The sequence below is a fragment of the Festucalex cinctus genome, chromosome 6 (assembly GCF_051991245.1).
Source record: "Festucalex cinctus isolate MCC-2025b chromosome 6, RoL_Fcin_1.0, whole genome shotgun sequence".
Lineage (NCBI taxonomy): Eukaryota > Metazoa > Chordata > Actinopteri > Syngnathiformes > Syngnathidae > Festucalex > Festucalex cinctus.
The window spans coordinates 874,640-900,659 of NC_135416.1; the positions used below are offsets into that span (position 1 = coordinate 874,640).

General features: G+C 40.4%; 1 protein-coding gene across 2 annotated transcripts in view; it reads right to left on the reverse strand.

Annotated features, from left to right (window-relative positions):
* The window catches only part of grin2ab (glutamate receptor, ionotropic, N-methyl D-aspartate 2A, b), a 111,732-nt gene that overhangs the window by 17,339 nt on the left and 68,373 nt on the right, over nt 1–26,020 (reverse strand). For both annotated transcript variants that reach the window (XM_077523696.1, XM_077523694.1), the window contains 7 exons: nt 14,302–14,468; nt 14,034–14,168; nt 13,857–13,956; nt 12,136–12,341; nt 7,191–7,305; nt 6,445–6,647; nt 2,598–2,766 (listed from right to left, as the gene is read on the reverse strand). In XM_077523696.1, the coding sequence (XP_077379822.1) occupies nt 2,598–2,766; nt 6,445–6,647; nt 7,191–7,305; nt 12,136–12,341; nt 13,857–13,956; nt 14,034–14,168; nt 14,302–14,468 (1,095 nt within the window). The remainder of the gene's footprint in view (nt 1–2,597; nt 2,767–6,444; nt 6,648–7,190; nt 7,306–12,135; nt 12,342–13,856; nt 13,957–14,033; nt 14,169–14,301; nt 14,469–26,020) is intronic.

Sequence of the window (26,020 nt, forward strand, 5' to 3'; positions counted from 1 at the left end):
TACTTGGATCAATTTGACCAACTTTGAGTTGGGTTAAATTGACCCAGTGTCGGAGTTACCTGTTTGACATCGATTGAACGCGACACAAAAAAGGAGGGAAGACATTCAGTTCAAGGATGACTGATTGGGGAAAAAAAAAAAAAAAATCCCCTCCTCACCCTCTCTTTTTATTTGGTTTCCACGCCCCGAGTTCCATAGTTGTTCCAACCCTAATAATGCAAATGCAAAACAGTGGAAGATTTCTGAGTACGTGTGTTGACGTTTGCAATCATTTAGTGCAGAAAAAAAACCTGCTGTCGCTAAGCAACATTTCCCAACCTGAAACGTTGCCACAGTATCACAACCGGAGTGACGATTGCGATACTGCCGACGTCAAAACTGTCGTGCCGCTGACTCCGCCTAAAAAGGGGGTTAGCATGACATGCTAACACCTGCTAAAGGAAGGAGAAGGATGCGCTCGTGCGCTCGTGCGCTCTTCCTGCTCTCTCGTTCTCTCTGTGGCCCGTAAAAGCAAGTCAAGCATCAGCACGAATGTCAGCCAGCGTTCGGGGGCATTTTCGGAGCACGAAAAAACAAATGGCGGTTGTCATCTTTAGCCGCCGAGCGAGCGAACGTATGTTGACGCGTGACGCCGGGACGGCGCCATCTCCTGGAGGGATTCCTTGTTTTTATTTGATTGCTTCCTCAACGATTCCGTTCGCATTCACGAGCTGATGGCGGAGACGGAAGGACAGCGGATGACTTATTGTGACTGGGACGCTGTTCAAAAAGCTGGGCCAAAAAAGGGGGGGGGGGCTGTTAATCGTGAATTTGGATCGATTTCGCCGCGGTGAAATATGAAATGTTTTTTGATGGGCCGGCGTGCGAGAGGTCCGCGCGACGAATAACGAGCAACGAGGCTTTAATTGCGCCGCATGTAACACGTTTGGAATGTTTTTATGAAAGCTGGCAGAAGTCCCGATTTGGCTGCTTTCAGAGGAAATACACACTTGACCTACTTTTTTTTTTTTTTTTTTTTTTTTAAACGTTTACCAATCAGAACATCAATTTTACAGTTGTTGAACCTTACCTACCTACTTTTACATCCTGCCTACCTAACTACAAGATCAATCTACCTATCAACCTTCCGCACTTAACTCCATCCATCCGTCCGTCCGTCCATCCATCCGTCCGTCCATCCATGGAAGATTCCAGCTAACACGAGTGATATGCTAACACGCAGCAGTTGAGTTGCGTGTCTCAGGGAGTCGATCAGCTGTCTCCCAAGCTGAAGGTCGTTTGTTTGTTTGTTCCTCAACCCTTGAGTGACTTTTATTGATTTTTTTTGGTCAAATTCTTTATTTTACTCTCTATCAAGTGTAAATATTACTCTAAAACTGAGTCCATTTGGTCCCACTCTAAATAAACTCAAATTTACTCTACAGAGAGTCAAATGTACTCGAAATAGAGTAAAATATACTTGAGAGTAGGGGTATTAAAAAAAAAATCAATTCGGCGATATATCACGATACTACATCGCGCGATTCTCGAATCGATTTTTTTTTTTTTTTTTTTTTAATTTTTTTTTAGGATTCACACCTTGAGCATGGAAGAATGTTATATGAACGGCACATTAAGCCTTAATATTTTTATTTTAATGCTGTTCAAATGTGAAACAGATTGCAAACTGTTTGTGTACAGTGGCTCACGGTTATAAGCCTCAAGTTTTAGATAAATATATTCATACAAATCTTACAGTGTACATGTACAAATTTACTGATAGTATTTTCTAAATTTGAATGGAAAAAAATCGCAACAATCGACTTATAAATTCGTATCGGGATTAATCGGTATCGAATCGTGACCATTTGTATCGGGATTAATCGGTATCGAATCGAATCGTGACCTGTGAATCGTGATACGAATCGAATCGTCAGGTACTAGGCAATTCACACCCCTACTTGAGAGTCAGATGTGCTCTACATTGTCAAATTTGCTCTAAATAGTGTCAAATTAACTCTACATAGGGTTAAATTTACTCTAGAGTGAAATTTACTCCAATAGTCCAATTTAGTCTACATAGAGTCAAATTTACAATAATCAAATTAACTCTACATAGAGTCAAATCTACTCTACATAGAGTTAAATTTACTCTACATAGAGTTACATTTACTCACACAGATTTAAAATTACTCTAAATAGTCAAAATTACTCTACAGAGTCAAATTTATTCTCCATCGAGTTAAATTTACTCTATATAGACTCAGATTTATTCTACTTTTAAATTACAGTGACATTTTTTACATTTACATACAAATTACAATTACATTTAAAGTCAAATTTACTCCGTATTGTCAAATTTACTCTCCATAGAGTTAAATTTACTTTACATTGAGTCAAATTTACTCATATAGAGTCAAAATCTACCCAACATATACATAGAGTCGAATTTACTCTAAATAATCAAATTTACTCTCCATAGAGTCAAATTGACTCTAAATGGAGTCAAATGACTCGACCTCGAGTTGAATCGATTGACTCTCCAAAGAGCCAAATCGACTGTAAATCGAGTCCAATTGACACGATGGAATTGACGGCGATGGTTTGCGTGTGCGTACCTCTCCGACCATGCCGTTCCACACGTTGTTGATCTTCTTGCCGTGCTTGCCGTTGGTGACCAGGTAGAGGTCGTAGGTGAACTTGACGTTGCGGGCGATCTTCTTGAGGATGTCGATGCAGAAGCCCTTGCAGCACTGCTTGATGTACGAGCCCCCCGAAGTGCTGTTGCTGCGCACACACAGACGCGCATTACGACAACATTTTGTTGTTGTTGTGTAGACCCGCAAAGACGCGGCGCGATCGATGTCAAACGAGCTTTCCACGCATTTGATGCGACCGTTTTCTCTCGTGCGAATGCGTCCGTCACCTTTCGGGACGTTCTGCCCGCATGGCGACATAACGGCTGATAAAAAAAAAAGAAAATGTTGATTTCCACTTGTGCAGTTCGAGCACCCTCTGGCGGCTAGATTTTGAACTTTTACAATGCATGTTTTGGCCCTTCTATGTTTAAAATCTATTTTAATGCTCAGATAAAGGGGAAGATAATATGCTTGTGAACCGAGTCAAAATCGTAATCGGCCTGAATGACTGGAAGAAAAAAAAAAAAAAAAAAAAAAATGGGGATTTTATTTTTGGGCCATATCACCCAATTACTAGGGATGTAATGATATCCAAACATCAAGATATGAGGTTATTATGATATTGTGGTGAGGTTGCATCGATACAAAAGAAGGCCACAATATTGTAAAAAAAAAAAAAAAAGTGCATACAAAAAAAACACGCACACAATATTGTGTTTTTGTACATTACAGTAATGAAAAACCTAAAAAAAAAAAATATATATATATATATATATAAATACTACACTACTACATCCATCACAATAAATTGATACATTTTTATTATTAACAAAATTAATAACTTAACACATGAGTAAATAATGAATTAAATTAAATAAGAAATGAATACATACAATAAATTGAGAAGATGATGATGATGTTCCTTCATCTGACCATGAGTGTAGATTTGAAACATAGAAGGGCCAAAATATGCCTGATAAAAATTAAGATGCACGAAAAAAATAAATAAACAAGCCACCAGAGGGTGCGACGACTGCACAAGTGGAAATCAACCCGACTTTTTGAACAGATGTGCTGCTTTTAAGAGCGCGACGTGACGACGACGACGATATATTGTGGCAGCTTTAATATCGCGTCATCACGATACTGTCATGATCGTTACATCCCGACTAATCGCTAGTCAACATCAAGTGGGTACACGACACAGACGGATGAGTCGCAATTGAAGAAGTTTGGCTCTGCTCTGCTCATCTCATCGCAAAGATCAGCGGCTTAACCGGACGGGATCAACAAGCCGCTCGTGTGTTAAGAACGAGCAAACGCGCTCAACCGGATACGACACGGAGATCAAGTTTTGTGCTTCACGCAGGGGAACAAAAAAAAAGCGAGAGAGAGAAAGGAGGCCGAGTGATGAAGAGGCAGGCAGGTATGGAGGAACAAAACTCAACAAAATTCAAAATAAATCAATACGTGACGAAAAGTGAAAATAAAAATGGATTGAAAAAAAATCTAATTTGAAAATTAGATAAAAAGAGAAATATATATATATATATATTTTTTTTTTTATTTAATTTTTGAATTATATTTTTTATATCCGTTTATATTTTGACTTTTATTTATTTATTGAGTCGTGTATTTATTTAGTCATTTATTCATTTAGTAGAGAAATTACTAAATAAATAAAAATTGTTATAATAAAAATGCACTTTGAAAATTATATTAAAAAAAACACACAAATGGAAATAAAAAGAGAAAAATATATGTAAATAAATAAATAAGTAAATATATTTGTCTTTAATTTTTGAATGATATTTATTTATATCATTTTTATTTTCACTTGCATTTATTTATTTCTGTATTTATTTAGCAAAAATTATATCCCAAAGATATAAAAATGGAAATTAAAAAGAGGAAAATATATATTTGTTTTGCTCTTTTTATTTCCATTTATATTTATTTTTTTGGATATGATTTTTTATAAATGATATCTTGTTATCTCCATTGTATTTTCCCTTTTATTACTTAATGTCGTCATTTATTTCTTGAGAATTTGGACAGTTTTGGTCCGCCATGCTCGTGCGTTGACGCTGAACCGGAGCTTCCGTTTTGCGCTTCCCGCAGGGGGAAAAAGAAGCGAGAGCGATGAAGAGGCAGGCAGGTAACAGGAAGCCGTGTCGGAACGGGAGTTGGAATGGGAAGACGCCCGGGAGAATCGTGGCAGGTTGAAGGCGGCGGGCGGCGTTCCAAATGGGACACGAGCAAAGTTTGAGAAGCGTCCCGTGAGAAAAGTCTCCTGATTTATTCACAAGTTTGTGTAAGAAATCGCCAAGCGTCTCGTTAAGCATCCGCCACCCAATTTGCACGCTGAAGTGGTGTCAATTTAAAAAGCGCCCGAGTCATCTCTTGCGCACATAATCGAGTCAAAAAAAAAAAGAAAAAAAAGAAATGGATGCAGCTCAAGCGGCCACGTTACCGTCTTTTTTCTTTTTTTCTTTTTTGCTTGATTGCACACAAGCTGGAAACAAACAAACAGCTGGAATATAAATATGAATGCTAATAAGGATGACGAAGAACAAAACCGTGATTAATAAATGCAATATTGGGACAACGCGTGAATCACAATGAATTAAACGCGGCGCTCGTCGTTAGCCTCGGCGCTAACGGCGCAACAAAAATAATCGAGCGGGAAACAGATTGTCATGGAGCAGTGAGACGGCGCTAATGAGCTGGCGGTCACGTGACCGTGAACGCGTCGCCAACGTGTGCGAGCCGTCGAACGGCCCCCAGGAAACGTTTGCTATTAATTACAAAAATCGAAACTGCACCCTTCAACATCTCAATGTCATTATCAAAACAAATTCTGCGCTTTTTCTTGGGGGAATCGTCATTACACAAACGCGCATTATTATTATTAGTATTTTTTTTTGCAAGCGTGTATTCGACTGAGAATTTATTAAAGAAAGAATAAACAAGACTGTGATGACTTGACATACACCAAAAACAACCAAACAAACATTTGATTATTTTATATATATATATATATATATATATAAATATATACAGAGCTCACGATATGATAATTATCACAATATTGTGCGGCGGTATAGCGATATTGTAAAAAAAAAAAAATCGAATTTATTTAATACAATTTGAATATATACTAGAATATATTAATCAATATTAATTCATATTAATATATGAATTCATATAATATAATACATTTTAATAAAATAAAATAAATATTTTTTTAATTAAATTTTTTAATCAAATTTAAATTAAAATAAAATTTGAATATATAATAAGAATAATATTAATAAGGAGAAGAATAATCATGGGGGGTGCTGGAGCCTATCCCAGCTGGCTCTGGGCAGTAGATGAGGTACACCCTGGACTGGTCGCCAGCCAATCGCAGGGCATATTTTAATCATTTAATTAATTTAATTTAGAATTAGAATTTTTTTAGAATTAGATTTTTTTTTTTTTTTTAATTGAAGGGCCAAAAGATGCCTTTTGAAAATTAAACTGCACTAAAAAAAAAATAGCCACCAATTTTACAAAGTTGCTGATTTTGTAATTGTGGAGTGCAATAATTGAAATTGAATTTCTCTGAATTGCACAGCCTTATGCGGCAACATGAAATTTGGTCGATTATGAGTAAACCCACCAAAAATTTCAGGAACTGAAAAAGAAACCGGAAGAACAATTAGCAGCAAATCATAAATGTTTTGAAAATTCAGCCGAAAGCAATTTCACTTTAAATCATAACAACATGAAATTTTGGCACAAAACAAAACAACAAAAAATGAGAGAGGAAACGTCTTCTTACTCTTTGACATGCTTGCGACAGGGCACCGAGTTCCTCATGCAGGTGCCGGTGAGGATGTCGACGTTGTCCACGATGACGAAAGGTTTCTCCTCCAGCGTGACGATGGACAGGTGGTTCTCGTCGGCGTCCTCGTCGCCGTGCGAGTTGTAGCGCGGCCACACGGGGAACATCAGCGACAGCGTGCCGTTCTCCCAGCGGCCCATCTGAAGAAAAAAAAAAAAGAAGATGATAGTTCGAATAATAACAATAATAAGAAGAATTATAATAATAATAATAATAGTAAATAAATAAACAAACAAAAATAATACGGAAAAATTATAAATATAATAATAATAATAATAATAAATAAACCAAGCTAGCCCCCCAAAAATAAAATGAAAAATAATAATAAATAAAAAAATAATATATAATAATAGTAGTAGTAATAAACAAAATAACACTAATAATTATAATAATAAGAAAATAAATAAAAAAATAAATAATAACAGTAAATAAATAAAAATAAATAATAACAATAGTAATAATAAAATATAAATAAAATAAAAAAATATATAAATTAAAAAAACAAAAAGAAATCAAGCCTGCCTGCCCCAAAATAAATAAATAAATAAATAAATAAATAAATAAATAATAATGATGATACTACTACTAACAATAAATAAATACAAAATTAATAATACTAATAATAATAAAAAACAAATCAAGCAAGCAAGGGCAAAATGTAACGTGATTTATGTGCTGGCCACCTTCTCCCACGTCCTTTCGCTGTTGAGGACGATGACCACCAGCTTGGGGTTGGCCTGGTAACCGTCGGGCGTGAAGGACAAATCTCGCCCGTCGTTCCACACGTGCATCATGTGTCTGCGAGGGTTGCGTCACAACGACCACACAGTTATTTCCTTGCGCGTCAACATGGGACCTGCGAGCTCCCTAAACGGGCTGCTGAGCCAATTACGGAGCCGCTTCATGGGACCATTTCTGGCTTGTTTCATACAAAATCAGACCATTTTTTTTTTTTACGCTGACCCATTCCTTGACTCAAATCGACCCGAGTTGAGGTCCATTTTGCATCCATAGTTGGCTTATTTTTGACCCAAATGTTTACATGTTAAAAAAACGTCACGTGCGCAAGCTAACTTTGAAACAAGTTCAGCGACTAGTAAGAGATCCTCTTCACATTGATGCTGCCTTCACGTACGTGGGAGGGGGAGGAGTCAGAGGGCACATTTCTCACCTGTCAACGCTCGCCAGTGATTTCTAAGAGTCGCTCGCTCGCTCTTACTCACCAGCCACATACGCACACGCACAACCAACACTTCAACGCAGACATGGAAAACGAGCAGGTGGAAAATACATAAAAAACATTCTGAGCAGTTACCAATCAATATCGAACGACACTGTTGGTTTTCTTCACCACCCCGTTTAGGTAGCACTACTCACAGCATCATTTATATTTATAGTACTATGCAACGTTGCTAATAACGTTCGAAGCACAACATCAAATGTTTTTTTCAAGTTGACTTTCTTCAGCTGCCCGTTGAGGCAGCGCGACTAATGATGGAGTACGATTTGCAGCAATGTTGATATCAATGTAAGGGAATTGATACTTGAGCACATTTGAGCTCGTTTTGTTTATGTTCACATTCTCCAAACAGCCCGTCTAGGCAGCATTAGCAACATTTAATAGTACAGCAACTACTACACAACGACTGATGTCGGTGTGAGCGACCTGCCGCCGACCATTCCAAACTTCAGTTTGTTTTTTTATCATGTTTACTTTCTTCAGCAGCCCGTTTAGGCAGGAAGAGCAACGACCCATTGCTACTTCGTGCCACACAATATTGTTGAAGTCAACATTTGAGACATGACGCTTACTAAACCAAACTGCACCTTGCTTCTTTTAAGTTAACTTTCTTCAGCTGCCCATTTAGGCAGCACTACTAATGATGGAGTACGATATGCAAGCAATGTTGTCGTCAATGCAAGGGAGTCGATACCTTGATAACACTTACAGTACAGCAAATACTACACAACGACTGATGTCGGTGTTAGCGACCTGCCGCCGACCATTCCAAACTTCAGTTTGTTTTTTTATCATGTTTACTTTCTTCAGCAGCCCGTTTAGGCAGGAAGAACAACGATCCTTAGGTACTTTGTGCCACGCAACATTGCTGAAGTCAACATTAGAAACATGTCGCTTACTACAACTTCACCTTGTTGCTGTTTGTTGACATCTTTCCACTGCCCATCTAGGCAGCATTAATAGTGACCTATTACGCCAACATGTCGCAAAGGTAGCGATGTCGGTGTCAACATCAGAGACACGATTCCAACCAGGACAAATTTCAACTTGCTTCTGATATGTGTGGATGTACTGTCAGCAGCAACCCGTTTAGGCAGCACTTTGGACGACGTAGAACTGCACAACATTGTTGTCGACGCCTAATTATGTTTACTGTATTCAGCAGCCCGTTTAGGCGGCCCTACTAACTACATAGTACTTGACTGCACCTGTAAGTAGTACATGACAACATTAGAGACGCAACACCGTACTTGCCAAATGGTTTCTTTTATGTTTTGTGTTCTTCAGCAGCCCGTTGATGCAGCGCAACTAACAACGCAGCGCTGACTGAAAGCACCGCAGTCCTACTCAACACTCGTGTTTTGAAAACATTTTGAAAACATTCGAGACGTGAGATTTGTTTTTTTTCCCACTTGTTTCTTTTGAGTCTTACATCGTTCAGCAGCCCGTTCAGGCGTCAATCGCGCTTGTCCTCTGTGCCTTCCCTGCTGTGTTTGTGTACTGTATTCTATTATTAAATGTGTGTTGCGCTGTTGTGTGAGCACTTTCACCCCCCAAAAGTATAAATAGTCAGTCAAATGGGCCTCAGACATTTTATTTCTGTGTTTCGGAACATCTTTTTTCGGAATAAAAACGAAAAGTGCTTCGGGTTTTGGAGTTTTGCACACTTCAGCGGCTCCATTAAATGTATAAAAACTTTCAAATGGATGACAGCACTCACAAAAAAAACCCCAAAAAGCACAAAGACACATACGTGTAATAGTCATTCAGTTGTTGTGACAAATCCGCAAATTGGACGTAATAAGTTAGCGAGACAAACGAGCCGCCGGCGAGCGTTCGAGGAGTAATTTCGGATCAAGCTGTCAGCGGCGGCGATATTGAAACGCGCTTTGATATATTTGCTAGCATGTGCTAATAGGAGAGGCGGCGGGAAGATAGTCGTAACGAAGCCGCTCATAAATCAGCCAACGTGACTTTGAGAGACAAAAAAAAAAACAACAACAACAACATGACCTTGGCTCTACTCGCGCTGCATAAACGGGACGCGGAAGAAATCCTGAGTCAATTGGTGATTGATGAAGGAACAGTAACTTTTTAACTAATTAACTCACAATAATGTGTAAATACGTTTTTTTTTTAATGTTCTAAGTGTCCCAAAGACGTATTTATACGTTTGTTTGTTTGTTTTTATGCTAGAGCATACAGAAGGCTTTGATGCAGCCTCTCAACTGCAAAGAACGGTTGCAGATGCAATGGTAGTTATTACACAAACGGCCAGCAGGTGGCAGCAGAGCAAAGGAGATCAACCAGGGCCATGTAGAAAAAAAGCTAAATTACTTACAATTCCATCAAGTTTCAGAATTTGTTGAAAAGAATCACCCAGAAAAAGTTGGGCGATCGCTCACTAAGATGATGTTTGTTTTGGATTGTTTAAAAAAAAAAAAAAAAAAAAAAAAAACATCCTTGGATCAGTTCTTTATAAAACAGCAGGCAAAAAACACTTCTAAGAGAGAACATGAACCAAAAAGAGGGCAAAAAATGATGATGACAGCAGTTAAAAAGGTAAATGACCATCATTTTTATTCGTTACTCTATTCTTTATTTACATTATGCACAACTCTCATTTATTGTGCAATAATCTAATTGTAACATGTATTTGTTACATGTTTTGATGCATTTTAACGCGTTATAAAACATTTATGTCTGAATTTTAGGAGGCTCGGAACGGATTAGGGCGTTTACATGGAAAATGCGTCTCGACTTACAAAATTTTCTACATAAGAACTTGTTTGGTTTTTTTTCAGCTACTGTTTTGATGCGTTTCTTCCCTAGCAGCCCATTTAGGCGGAATCTTGCTCAGTCCCAAATCAATCATATTTTCTGCCGGTTTGCTCCCAAAGTCGTGCAAACGCCTTCGCCTTGCGAGACCCGCTGGAGCGACCACGCAACCGAATCTCGCTTGTTCGCTCATCACAGGAAAGACACGCGCGCGGGCAAAAGGTGTGTGCGTGCGTGCGTGCGAGTCAAACAAGACGGAACGGAGAACAAAAGCGGCTTTCATCCCGACTATGCGTCCAGTCATGCGACGATAACGCGCCAAACGCCACCTTGTTTCTTTCAGGTTTGCTTTCTTCAGCGGCCCGTTTATGCGGCGCCGGCGACAGCGCAGAAAAAAAAGAAAAAAAAAATTGCCGTAAAAACGACACGACATTGTTGATGGCGACGTTATTAAACGAGAAACGTTGATATCGGCCCGCGTGAAGAGTTATCTTTATTTCACAAAACTAAATCGACTTTGTTTTTGTTTACTTTATTCCGCAGCCTGTTCAGGTCGCACTAGTAGTGACATACAACTGAAGTCTCAGAAACATGAGAGCAACATTAGCGCTGTGATAGCTGCCGCAGAAAATTGCAGTTTGTAGTTTGTTTAGGATATCCAGCAGCCCGTTTAGGCGCTAGTTCTTCCTGTAAGTACGACACAATATAGTCGATATCAACGATAAACATACAAACATGATACTAACCACTTCCTATTGTTTGTTTACATTGTTAACATTGTTCATAGTGACATGAAAAGAAATCATTCCAAATCAGTCTTCATTTTTTTTTCAGCCTGACGAGGCACCACAACCCAACTCGGAAGCAATATTAACTCATTTGCTCCCAAAAACGTATAAATACGTTCTATTTTAAGTATTACCAGTGTCTCAACGACATATTTATATGTATTTTTTTTATGCTTTTTTTTTTCCAGACAGAAGGCTTTGATGCAGCCCCTGAACTGAAGAGAACGGTTTTAAGCAATGGTAGTTATTACAAAAACAGCCAGCGGGTGGCAACAGAGTATAAGAGACCAACCAGGGCCATGTTGAAAACAAGCTGTTTTCCCCACAGTTTTAAACAGATTTGTGAATAATAATGAAACGTAGCTACATTTGAATGCTAATTGCTGTAAAACGGAAACAGATTCTTCTGATGAAAGAAGAGACTCGAATCTTTCTTTTGGTTGTTTCCAAGTTCTTGTAGCAATATTACAAAATATTCTGTGGGCCTTGCAAAATCAGTCAAAATCCAGTAAAACAGCCGTGAGTGGAGGGTGTTGCTTCAGTCAAAATGGCTGCCAGTCAATGAGTTAATGAACTACGACTACTCTGAATAATTACTACATCTTTTTTTTTTGTCCACATTGAATGCTTACTGCACCCAAACTGCACTTTGTTTCTATTTTGTTGATGATATTCCGCCACCTGTTTACTACTCGTCGTACGTTCTTTGCAACATTGTTTTGGCCGCATTAGAGACAATAAACAACAAACTTCAGCTGGTATCGCTTGGGTTTACCTTCATACCCGTTCAGGCACCGGATGGCAAACGGATTGTAAACGCACCTGCGCAGGGCGCTGGGCGGCAGCTTGCCCGGGCTGCGGTCGGCCGGCGTGCTGTAGCAGCCGCCCTGCGCTTCGGGCAGCTCGCCCTTCTCCCGCAGCATGGCGGTGGCGGCCGACGAGATGATGCCCACGCCGTCCCGCACCCGCGTCTCCAGCGGGTACTCCCAGTCGTCGTACGACACCGAGATCATGCCCAGCGGAAACGCCTGCGAGCGAGCGAGGAACATCCAAGGCATTAGCGGGTTTCTTTTTGTTCCTTCATTGGGGTGAAAACGGTGTCAATTAGTGTTGAAATTCATCTTCGTTGTTGCGGCGATGTTAAGTGACAGCAACTTATGGCGATACATCAACCCGCTATTGATCTTCTTGCTCGCTAGATTCCCTGCCAAAAAAGCGACAAAGTGCATTCACAAAAAGTGCTGAATGTGCGCGCTAGTCTTTCTTTTTTCTTTTTTTTTTTAAGCAACCAAGGGATTAAAAGCCGGCATAAGAGCTCAGCTGGGAGAACAAAAAAATCGACTTCAGCCTTTTGCTTCTTCTTCGGCTTTTTGGACGGAAAAATGAGGATCGTCTATTTTATGTGCCAAGTTTTTTTTTTGGTTACCAAAATGGGTTTATAATTGAAAATAAAATAAAATCATATAATTAATAATAATAAAAATATATATAATAAATAATAAAATAAATAAAATATATCGTGGTTGCCAAAATCCATAACAGCATGAAAACCCGGGTTTTTCCTGTGCACAAAATTCAGAGGCAGCCACCTCCAGCTTATGTGACTGATCATGAATGAATGCTTTAACATAATAATTAATAGTCATATTCTTATTGGAAGTATTATGATTAGAATTGCAACATGGAATTATTATGTTGCCTGTAAGTTGCCTTTTGCATTCATATAATTTCTTGTCCCTGATTGTAAAACGGCTGCAGGACGGCGGCAGATAATAATCGGTCACAGCCATCAGTACCGATACCTGAAAATAAGACTTGTATCGATATTTATGTATATATATGCGGTCAAATCGATATTTAAACATCCATTTTTGATGGAAATATTCGACAAAAAAGTTTTACTTAGGGTTACGCTTCACACTTTAAGCATGGAAAAATGTTATATTAACTCACTTGCTCCCAAACATGTACAAATACGTTCTATTTTAAATGTTTTAAGTGCCCCAAAGACATATTTATACTTTTTGTTTTATGCTAGAGCATACAGAAGGCTTTGATGAAGCCTCTCAATTGCAAAGAACGGTTGAAGAAATGGTAGTTATGACATAAACGGCCAGCAGGTGGCAGCAGAGTATAAGAGAGCAACCAGGGCCATGTTGAAAATGATGAAACTTAGCAATATTCTAATGCTAATTGCTACAAAATGGAAACAGATAGAAATATACTTTTTTTTTTTCCTGATGAAAGAAGAGACTTTAATCTTTCTTTTGGTAGGTTTCATGTTTTGATAGCAGCAGAACACAATATTCTGAAAAATTTTGCCTTAATATTTCATTTTAACGCTGTTCAAACATGAAACAGTTTGCAACCGGTTTGTTCAATATAATATTGAAGTTTGAGTCAATTACATTCCAAATCTTACAAGTTTCCTGATTTTTCTAAAATTGAGTTATAAATAAATCGCAATAATCGACTTACAGATTCGTATCGGGATTAATCGGTATCGTTACCTATGACGAGAAGAATTGAACGCTCAATCGTACCTCTGGAGTAAAATCCGGATTTCCCGTGGTGAGACTGGACACGATCCAGATGTAACCGGCCCCGATCAGGCCCAACGAGCGCGCCTCCTCCAAGATGTAGCTGTCGGGGGAGGGGAGGGGAGGGGGCGGGGTCAGAGTCTGGATGACATTTATTCGGTCAGAAAAAAATGCTCTTACACGGCCTCGTCCTTGGAGCAGTACAGCAGGATGACGGGACTCTGGATCCTCTTGAGGGCGATGTGAGACTTGGAGTTGGGGTCTCCGTCCACGGCGTCCAGAGTCACCACGCTCTGGAGGTCCCAGCGCACAAAACTGAAAAGAACAGAATCAACGACTTTGACCAAAGACGACGCACGGAGAACGCGTGACAGGTTAAAACAAGCAGCGAAGACGTTCAGAATCGACACGTTGGACCGACCGGCCGACCGACGACTCTCGGACTGACCTGTGGTCCACGGTGACCCTGAGGGTGCCGATGAAGTCCTGGTATCCGGGGAACTTGGAGGTGACGATGGAGAAGACGTGCCAGTCGTACTCCTCCATGATGGCCAGCATGAGGAGCGCCTCCTGCTGCAGAGCCGCGCCGAACTGGAAGAACGTCGACTTCTCATCCTTGAGAAAAACAACACACACACAAAAATAGTCAGCATTTTTTTTGTCCTTCCCTTCCAGCTTCATTTATTTCATTGCGGCGCGGATGTAATTAGAAGCGTTTTCAATTGTGTAATCGCTAAGTACAAGATAAGAGCCCGAGAGGACGCGAGAGGAAGGAAAAGGCAAACACGGCGCGGAGAGCTTCAAAGTCGTCTTTTGCAAACCGCTGGAAAATTATGCAGCGCGAACGGGCAACACGATGCTCGACAATGACTGGATGAGGAGATCATCTGTTTTTTGTTGTTTTTTTTATTTGATTTGATTTTTTTTCAAACTGGCCAAACCAACCAATCACTGTTTCAGTCATATTTTGTTTTCTTTTTTTTTTCTTTTCGGACACATGACAGCAAAGGTGTCCAAACTACGGAATCTTTGACTGTCTCACGATTCGATTCGATTACGATTTTTGGGTCTACGATTTGATTCAGAATTGATATTCGATTCTCCATTCAAACGATTTTCGCTTCAAAATGATTTGATTGACAAATGATTTTCTGCTTCAATTGACAGATATGCACAATAGGGCTGGGAATCTTTGACTGTCTTGATTCGATTCAGAATCGATTTTTGATTCTCGATTCAAAATGATTTGATTGACAAATGATTTTCTGCTTCACTTTACAGATATGCACAACATTGTCATGATCTGTTTTGCAAGACAAAATGACAAATAGAGACATTAAAGTGTTTTTTTTTTTTTTGTTTCAACATTTATTAATTTTGTATCGTATGTGCCTTTTTCCACAAAAACAGCATGTGGGCTACAACTGCCTTTTCTCCTTCGTCTTCATTTCTAATTGAAATAAAATTGATTTTTGGATATTAAATATTGATTCGATTGTATTAATAAATGAGAATTCGATTCTTTTGTGAATCGATTTTTTGGCACACCCCTACTGACCAATGACCGGCCCGGCGTCCCAATACTTTCGTACAGCACAATGCTGCAAACTTCAGCGAGATTTTGATGTTTCCCAAAAAAGTTTTGTTCGGGAGAAAGCTGATGCGGCACTTTTCTTTTATTTATTTATTTATGTTTTTTTTGTTTTTTTTCCTGACGTCCGAATGCTGACTTTGATCACTCTCTCATCCTTTTTTTTTTTTTTTTTCTTTTTTCTTGACTTCACCTTCTCAAAGGCAAAAGTCCTCAGGCGGGCATATTTGATCCAAACGGATTAACTGTTTTTGGCTTTTTCTTTCTTTCTTTCTCTTCTTTTGCGAGGCCACGCGAGACTTCCGCTCAAGTCTGTTGCATTTCCCAAACACCTGCTGCTGCATGCACGCAGGTTGGGAAAAGTGCAGCCACACATCAAAAGCGTCCTCCCGCAGTGCGTACGATAGCGCGCGCACACACGGAGACCGCGACACATTTAGCATCAAAGGCGTCACAACAAAATCGGCTGTCAGCGCCTGTCTACCTTCACCTTTGTGTGTGCATGCGGTTTTTTTGTGTTGTGTGTCCAAGTGTTGGCCAACAGACACACGAATGCAAAATACACACTGAGACGACCCTGCGGAGATTTTCGACAGCCTCTCGTCACGTGTGAGCGGAGAGAGGATGAAATCGTGCTTCAAAAAGATCCGTGTCGCCACATCTGCGTGTGTGCGCGTGCGCGTCTCGCTGCAGGTGAGACTTTGTACTCGGGTTTTGTTTTTTTAAGAGGAGAAGAAGACAAAGACGAAGAAGAAGAATCCCTGTGCGGCAACAGGCTTATCGTCGCTCGGCAGCGATGGCGCGATCGCGCCTGCGGGTGCGCACAGTACGACACACACAAAAAACAGACACGCACGCGCACACGTTTCACCTTGATGAGCGCATGTTTGTTTGTTTGTTTGTTTGTTTTCCCAGATCATTCATGAAACCAGACCTGCTCAAGATGTTGCGCTGCACATTGAGTGGGAAGAAGAAGAAAAAAACTAGTTGACGGCAATTAACGTTAACGGCGTTACTCATTGGAATTTACATTAACGATAATTAACGTTAACGGCACGAAAAGAGTTAAGACCCGTTGAAACTAGATGCCGGTTAACATCGGTTCAAAACAGACACTTGACCTCACGGTCATGACCCAAACATAACCCTGGCATGACACAGTCATGACAAGAAAGTGGAAGACAGAAAAGTAACAGGACAGGAAAGAAAAGTAAAAAAAAAAGAAAAAAAAAAGGGAAGAGTTGGAAATAAAAAGACGGTAGAAGACAAATCAAGTCACATAAAGCAAACAAAACAACGAAAGGGAAGAAATGGATAAGAAAAATGAAAGAAGTTGTCCATCAAGGAAAGGACATATACGAAGAAAAGAGAAAATGTGATCCGGAAGCAACTTGAGAGGAAATCACGTGAAAATGTGGAAGGACGAGGAAAAAAGAAAAAAAAAAAAAAAGGATGACGACACGTCATTTGAGTTAAGTGGCGGAGATCGCGCGCATCGATTATACCCGCGCGCGTGCGCGCGTGTCGCCTCACCTCGACGTTCGCTCGTGACATCTCGCATTCATGATGCAAATTGGGCGAAGTCGGCGCGCGCGTCCAAATCCAGCCGTGCCGACGGTTCGGGGGAAGGCGGGAGCGAGCGCATGAATAATGGAGCGGGCCGCGCCGAATCGCGCGAATCGCGAATTGCTCCGCTGGCCCGTGGAAAAACTCGCAGCCACGCGTGTGAGCTCGCGTCCGATTTCATCGGCTCGTGCGTCCGATGCGTGTGCGTGTGCACACTTCAACACATACAACAATATATTGAGTATTTGGTACATTTTGAAACATGTACTACGCTCCGTTTCAGTAAACAAACACGTTAACATTCTTCTTTTTGTTTGAATTCATCTTAGTAAGTCACAATGTCCCATCACTGGTGAGCTATTTTTCAAACAGACCTGTGGGCTACTCATGTGTCCATGGGGCTAACAAGTACAAGCACTTTATTTTGGCCTAAAGTGAGAGTAAACGGGGTGAACGATTCATTTATAGAGCAAAAAGGGCTGTTGACGATGTTGACTGATGCACAAATAAGACATTCCGGTTTTTGTTTCCTTCATGTTGTTGTTTAGCACTTAAAAGCTTTTCCAAATGTGTCCTAACAAGGATAATAAGAGCTGACGGGTCACAAAGCAGACAAGCTAAGAGACGCAGAGATAAACGACGATTAAGTCAAGCAGCGTGAATGCAAAAACCTCATGTGTGAAGTGCGCTACGCTATCTTTTAATACGCGCCCACGGAACGTCTCGATAAGGGTGCCAGACCGCTTCGTTATCCCGCTTTTTTGGGGTTTTTTTTTAAATCGTCATCATCAGGGTGCAGAAAGTCAAAAGGTTTTGGCGAGACGTTTCCTTAAATGCGCGACGCCGCTTAATCTTGGAAAACAAGAGCAGCCGGTTTAAACGCGGGTGTGTTTTTTTCCCGTTGTCTCGCTAATTCTCCCTAAACGCCCAGCAGATGTTCTTTCAAATCCGAACGCTAACAAAGAATTAGCGCTGACAAAAGACGGGGTGGTGGGGGGGGGCACAAAAACAGTCTGGAAGAGGAAGATTATACAAAAAAGAAACACCTTTTTTAAAAAAAATAAAATATTTCTTACCAAGTTTAAAGACGATGCTAAGCGCAAACAAAATAAAATAAAAAAAGAATACTGCGCTAAGCCAATCAGTACATAGATTAATTTTAAAAAAATATGGGGAAAAAAAAACTCCATGTTTGGTCACTTACAACAATAATAAAAATAATTTAAAGGCATTTAAACCAGGGGTGTCCAAACTTTTTCCTCTGAGGGCCACATACAGAAAAATAGAAAGCTGCAAGGGCCACTTTGATTTTTTTTTTTTTTTTTTTTTTTAAGTTATTTATTAACACATACATTGCCAGACCAGCAAAAAAATGCATCATTTGACGTCTTTTTCCGTCAATGGCAGTGAAGGAGTTAAACATGGTAAAAATCAATGAAGCAATTATAAATTGTTGATATGTACAGTTACTTATTGAAAACTGCTAACAGTCACAAGGCAAACCGTGACCGCTGTGTGCCACTACAATAGATGAACCACAAGAACAATCTTTTTTCTTTTTTTTTCTCCTGGCCGAAACGCTGGAGGGAATCAGGTGGTAGACATAAATGAAACGTCTAGACAAGGGGGCCAAGACGCAACAGGGAACTTGAAGATGCGTTTGAGTCAGCGACACTCCCGAGGATTTCAAAACGACCGACGCGGGGCAAATCTGCATCCGGGCGCGTTTGAATCGCCGCCTCTGTTGCCTTCGCGACTTTCTTTCTTTCTTTTTGCGGGAGGAGCCCGCGGTGAAAAAACATTTTGCTCCATTAAGCAAGCCGCAAAGTCGGCGGGAGAAAAAGTTGAGCGCAGACAAGACGCTGCAATCCATCATACCCGACTCGTGTATTTCCACCGCCTGTCACGACGGCAGTCCGCTTTCTACCCTGATTTTCAGGGGGATCTGTTGTTTTTATGGCCACACATGGGTAAGCGCGCTCACAAAACACCAGAATATTGCAGATGTTAGCATACCAACTCTTAGCATGTTAGCAATTCACATTAGAAACCATACATGTGAAATCAGTATTTACTCGGCTTAGTTAGCGCTTTCTGTACTCGGTTTGCTAACCCGGCTAGTAGCGTACCACTTGTTAGCATGTTAGCAGTTCTCATTAGAAATCATACCCGACCACACACAGTCACATATGATGTCAGTATTAACTCGCCTTTAGTTAGCGCTTTCTGTACTATGTTTGGTAACTGGCTAGTAGCGTACCACTTGTTAGCATATTAGCAGTTCTTATTAGAAATGATACCCATGTACACACTCTCAGGTATGATTTCAGTATCAACTTGTCTTTGTTAGCATGTTGCTATTTGTAAGCATGCCAACTGCTAGTAAGTTTGAATTTTTGCCATTCAGATTAGAAATTATACATAAAGGTCACTTGTATCTCAAGGCACCAGTGTATACTAAATAGTAAATATTGTTAGGGTTTCTATTATTTGTACATTTTTAGAGCTCGGCCGAATTTAATTGGCCGACAGCGCTTTTAAAACTGGCCAACTTTTTGCGTTTTTTTTAAGTTTTTTTTTTAAATCAGCCTATTTTGCTCATTTTTCTCTCTGTTGTAAATCTAAACAAATACAAAAGTACCAAGTAGTCAAATGTTGTGCCTGTAATTCATATCTTTATTGTTCTAAGCGTTATGGGACCAAATAAGTTACTTCATTAAATTAATTGCCCAACAATCAGCCAAATAAATATCAGACTCTGCTTCAGCCTCAAAAAATAAATATTGGTTATAGCCCCAGCAGGTTTTTTTTTGCAATTGATGTCAGGAGTTGTTGTCTAACCCCCCCGCAAGTCGCAAGGTTTTACTGTCCATACAATAGTGTCGCGTATAAAAATGAGATGAGTCATAATAAGCGTTTGACTTATGGCACTTGGAAGACAAAGAGATGCTAATGTGGTTTTGCGGCCGGCGCGGCAGATAATCGACGGCGCGGAGCCTCCATCTTGGGAAAAAACTCCACTTCCCTTCTCCTCTGGCAGAATCAGAGAATTGCCACTTGGATATTTATAGCAGGGAAGAAAAAAAAATATGTATCCCACTCTTGTTTCACTCACTGCCCACTGATGATGACTCGGTTGGACTGGAGCGACCCGAGGCCGGATGGAAAAATGGCAGCAGGCGCTATGAGACAAGCCAAAGGACCGGACAGACTCGCGGACGGATGGACGTGCGTCGCAGGTTCCAAACCAGGAACGGCGCATAAAAAAAAATATTGAGTAATGATTGTCTGTCAGCTGTCGTGTAATTCGGGCGCGCTATGTGCGTCTTGGTGTTTGTACGGAATCGTCTCGAAATCTGTTGAAATGTTTTAAAAATCATCATTCTAAAAATGTCAGCGGGCAAAATCATGGAATCTTCGTCAATCTGAACAAATGAACGACAACTTTCAGTGATGCGACTTTTGAAAACGGTCAAATTTGACCAGAAGATTACACAATCGTGAACACGTCTACATATCATCATTTTTGTTGATGTGATACGGATATTGATATTGATACTTACAAAAACATGCAGTCAACGAAAGAATTGTCGTATTGATAGCTCGGCATCGATCCATCTGACACTAGAAACCAAAACATTTGATGGAGGACCAAGACAAAAGACAGCAGTTCAGTGTTTTGTTTTTTTGTTTTTTTTTAAACGAGAGCCCGGTCATTTGTGCAATTACTAAATGCCACCGACTGTTCCTCGCCTGAGAGCAGGATGCATTCTGGGAGAAACGGCGGCAACAGGACCACAAGGAGGTTTTAGCCAAATCGCTAATTGTGCAGACAGAGGAAGAGCGAACGAGCGAGCGAGAGAAAAATAAACGGCGCTCGCTAAAGGCGGATTTGCTCATTATACAAAAGCCTTCGTGGGGTCTGTGTAAGCCTTATTAGAACTCTTCGTGTACACTTTGCCAAACACACGCGCGCACACGCACACACAGATTCAAGCAGCAACAGGCGAGCGATCTCGGCTGGCTTCGGCTTCAGCATAGCGAGTGAAACTTCTTACAGGACTGTCGTCAAACATGTCACACTTCAGGAAATCTTAAGAGACGTCCACAAATCTTGCAAACTGCTGCAAATCTCACAAATCATCAGCAAATATTGTGAGTCGTTCAAACAGTTTGGCAGACTTAAGCAAACGCTTTCAGACTCAAATAAAATAAAAATAAATACTCGTGATTTTGTGAGATTTAACGAAATCTCTTCCGATTTCATCAAATATTGCAAGGCTTCTGAACATGCCATCAGACTTGTAAAAATCCCATCAGTCTTTAGCAAATCTCTTTAGTAAATCACCTGCAATTGACACAAATATTGCAAGACTTCAATAAATCTCACAAGACTTCAGAAAATGCCGTTAGATTTAATAAAACCTTGTGAAACTAGTAAATCCCATCAGACTTTAGTATATCGTGAGACTTTCGCAAATCTTGTCAGACTTTGGGTAATCTTTCGAGACTCAAGCAAATATTTTGAGATTTCAACAACTCCAGCAAGACTTCTGAAAATCCCATCAGACTTCAGCAAACATCGCAATTCTGACTTTAGCAAATCACATGATGCAACTTCCACAAATCCTATAAGAGTTGTGCAAATCTTGCAAATCACCGGCAATTGTCACAAATATTGCAAGACTTCAATAAATCTCGTAAGATTTCAGAAAATGCTGTCAGATTTAATAACCTTTTGAAACCAGTAAATCCCATCAGACTTCAGTAAATGTCGTGAGACTTTAGCAAATCTTGTCAGACTTTGGGTAATCTTGCGAGACTCAAGCAAATGCATTGAGATTTCAACAAATCTAGCAAGACTTCTGACAATCCCATCAGACTTCAGCCAACCTCACTGACTTTCACATGATGCAACTTCCACAAATCCTATAAGATTTGTGCAAACCTTCAACAAATCAGGTAGGAATTGTGCAAATCTCATCAGACTTCAGCAAAATCTCACAAATCCTCATCACATCTCTTCCTCTCCTTTAGCTTTAGTCTCTTGCCCTCCCAAATTCCAACATTGCCGCTCGGCCATCGCTGCTTTTGTTCACACAACCGCCACTGTTTCCATGGCGAATCGATGGCCGGTCCGCAGAAGGCAGCGCGTTTATTTCTCTCTCGCGCACACGCCCCGACTGGTTCTGCGAAAACGGCTGATGGATGGGATAGGTCGTCGCGTACGGACGAACGCGCGGGGGGAGGCAGGTGCGCGTGTGCACGTGTGTGTGTGTGTTGAGCGTACGGCCCACGTGTCAAAGAGCAGATAAGTGAATCTATTTCCCGCACTAATTAAAAGCTGGCTGGCCATTCCCGGCGGGAAAAAGGAGCACCCGCCCGCCGCGCGTGCCTGCATATGCGCAAAAACACTTTTGGCCATTTCATCTGTGGGGGTGGATGGCGTGCGTGTGCGTGTGTGTGTGTGTGCGTAAGCGTCCTGTGGGGGGTGCTTGATGCCAGATGCTTAAAGCCAGTGGCTATTAGACAGCAGAGCAGAGATAATAGGCTTCGGATGCCATCACCTACTACGCCCTATTAGCCACAACATGAGACCCCCAATCACACACACACACACACACACCCAAACATGAGCAACCAATGTTAACGCACTAAATTTGGAACATTTTGGAAAATGACCAAGATTTGCATGACAAATGTAAAAATGGTAGAAACTGACAAAATGTCCGCATATTGAGCAAGATGTGTCGCGAACCTTGTGATACTTCAGATAATTTTGCAAGACTTTTGCAAGAAAATTTGGTGGGTTTTCAAGCAAATCAATCTAGACTTCAGAAAATCTCATGAGACTTTAGAAAATTGTGTGAGACTTCCAAAAATCTCATTATACGTCAGGAAAATCTATCGAGGCAACAGAAAATCTCAAGAAAGTTCAAGAAATCTTTTAAGACTTCAGCAAATCCTACAAAAATTTAGAAAATCTCACGAATCGTCCGCAAATCTTGTGAAACTCTAGAAAAAGACTTCAACAAATCAGGTCAATAAATCTGCTAAAACGCCAGAAAAATCTACTGAAATTTCAGAAAACTTCTCAAGACTTTAGCAAATTGCACAATACTTCAGCACATCCCATCAGCTGTCAGTAAATTTCATGAGACTTCAGCAAAATCCTGGCAGACTTGAACAGATATTAGGATTTCTGAAAACGCTATCGGAAGTGAGAAAATTTTGTAAGATTTCAGAAACTCATTCAGACAACATCACAAGATTTTAAGAAAGGATTGAAAGATTTTGGGTAATGTTGAATTAAGCAAATCTTCAGAGACTTCACCTAATTTTGGTTGAAAAATCCCATCTGACTCCATCAAATCTTGTGAGACTTCAGAACATCTTGCAAAATTTCATAAAAGTCATCCAAATCTTCAGCAAATCTCCTAAACAAATTATGTGGGGCTTCAACAAGTCACACCAGATGTCGGAAAATTCTCTCAAACTTAGTCAAATCCTGGCAGATATGATTAAATCTCACAAGCCTTCAGCCAATTTGACAGAATTTTAGAAAACCTGATTGGCAGTGAGCAAATTTTGTAAGATTTCAGAAACTCACGTGAGATTTCAGAAAACATCACAAGATTTTAAGAAAAAAATTGCAATATTTTGGGTAAACAATATTTAGCAAAGTATAAGAGACTTTTCACCTCATTTTGGCTGAAAAAAATCCCATCTGAATCTTGTGAAGAACATCTTGCAAAATTTCATAAAAATCCCCCAAAATCTTCAGCAAATCTCCTGAAAAAATGACGCGGGGCTTCGACAAATCACACCAGATTTCGGAAAATCCTCTCAAACTTAGTTAAATCCTGACAGGCATGATCAAATCTCACAATCCTTCAGCAAATTTTTATAGGATTTTTTAAATTCACAACAAACTTCAGCAAATTTTGTGAGATTTCATCAAATCTTACCAGACTAAATCACATGAGACTTTGGAAAATTGTGTGCAAGGTTTTGGGGAAAGCCCATCAAACCAGCAAATCTTGTGAGATTTCAACAAATCTTATAAGATTGTTAATGAAGTTGTTTCTTAGTGATTTGTGTGATGGAACGTCTACGTTTGAAAGCCGAGTGTCATATCGACATGGCGGCACAGCGGCAAGGTACAAGTGAACGACGGCTGAGAGGAAAAAAGCTCCTGTTTGAGCCCCTCACATGGAATCCAGAACAGCACTTTTTGAGCGGAGTAGCACTAGCTCGATGCTAATAAGAGGCAATTCACTGCACTCCGCGCTTCCATCACTTCCTCTTTCCCTCTCATCAATCTCTGCAAAGCCCTCGCTGCCCACTCCGCACCTCACTCACGCACTCACAAACACTCTCTCGCTATATGTGGATTATTAACTCACTCAGTCACTCACTGATGGAGTGGAAAAGCCAAGTCAAAGAACAGACTGACAATTAAACCGTCGAGATGGTAACCAAAAAGCTTCCCAGAGCTGGACGCGTGTGCGGTAGTTTAGTCGGAGGCAAGCTTGGTGCTCGTCAAACTGCATTAACCAGCTAGCAACGAGCTTACGTTGGCTCGCTATGTGGCTAAACACAGTTTGTAATGATGGCGTCCGCCATGGCGGCGAATGAGCTGCACTTCTGACAAGTATCGTTCCCACAATTCTGACTTGAGCAAATCACATGATGCAACTTCCACAAATCCTATAAGATTTGTGAAAATCACCTGCAACTGACACAAATATTGCAAGACTTGAATAAATCTCACAAGACTTCAGAAAATGCCATCAGATTTAATGAAACCTTGTGAAACTAGTAAATCCCATCAGACTTCAGTAAATATCGTGAGACTTTAGTAAATCTTGTCAGACGTTGGGTAATCTTTCGAGACTCAAGCAAAACTTTGATATTTGAACAAATCTAGCAAGACTTCTGAAAGTCCCATCAGACTTCAGCAAACGTCGCAATTCTGACTTTTCAGCAAATCACATGATGCAACTTCCACAAATCCTATAAGATTTGTGCAAATCTTGCAAATCACCTGCAACTGACACAAATATTGCAAGACTTGAACAAATCTCGCAACACTTCAGAAAATGCTGTCAAGATTTAATAAAACCTTGTGAAACTAGTAAATCCCATCAGACTTCTGGAAGACTGAGAAGCCATGCTAATTGCTAAGCTAACCTTAGATTGACACGTAACCGTTTATCCTCACAATTAAGTGCTTGTGTGATTATCCTTTTACAGAGAAGTGGCTCGAAGTTGGGATAGACCGATTAATGGCCGGGATGATTTTCAGGGCCGATATCCAGCATTGTGATACCTTAAATTGCTTCCTGTGTTCTATGGTTCTGATCACAAAACCAAACTACAGAACCTAAATTCAATTTCTTCCACGTGGTTAAGTCCTACTTCTTGGTCTATCCTTATATCCAATAAATAAAGTAACCCAGGCCCTTTCCTATTCGGTCCTACTTCCTGTACTATGGTTATCATCACAGCTCGCGAGCAGTAAAGAAACTGGATGGATCCGAAAAACTAACCTACATAAAACGATTGTGGCTATATCGGGCATGTACTCGTCCTGAAAAGCAGCGCGGATGACACTCCTCCAGCTCGCTCCAGTGCTGCTTAATACACTTAACGCCGTGCGTGAGTGTGTGTGTGCGTACGTCGTGCCGAGATGGGCCGAAAGAGATGATTCAGTGTTGGGAAAAAAAAAAAAAAAAGTGGAGCGTCATCTCCTCCTCCAGTCTCTCATTGGAGTGCAGATGAACAACAGTTGTATTCGCATACTTTCACATAAATGCCTTCACATGCGCGCGCACACAATGTGAAGGCGATTAAGCAGCGACTCACTCAATCACTCTCACTGACGCACTCACGCAGTTTTCTCACTTTTTCCATTCACTCACTCACTCAGCCCCACCTTCCATTTCTCTCACTCACTGTCATACGTTCTAATTCTTTCACTCACTCACTCACTATCATACTTTCTAAT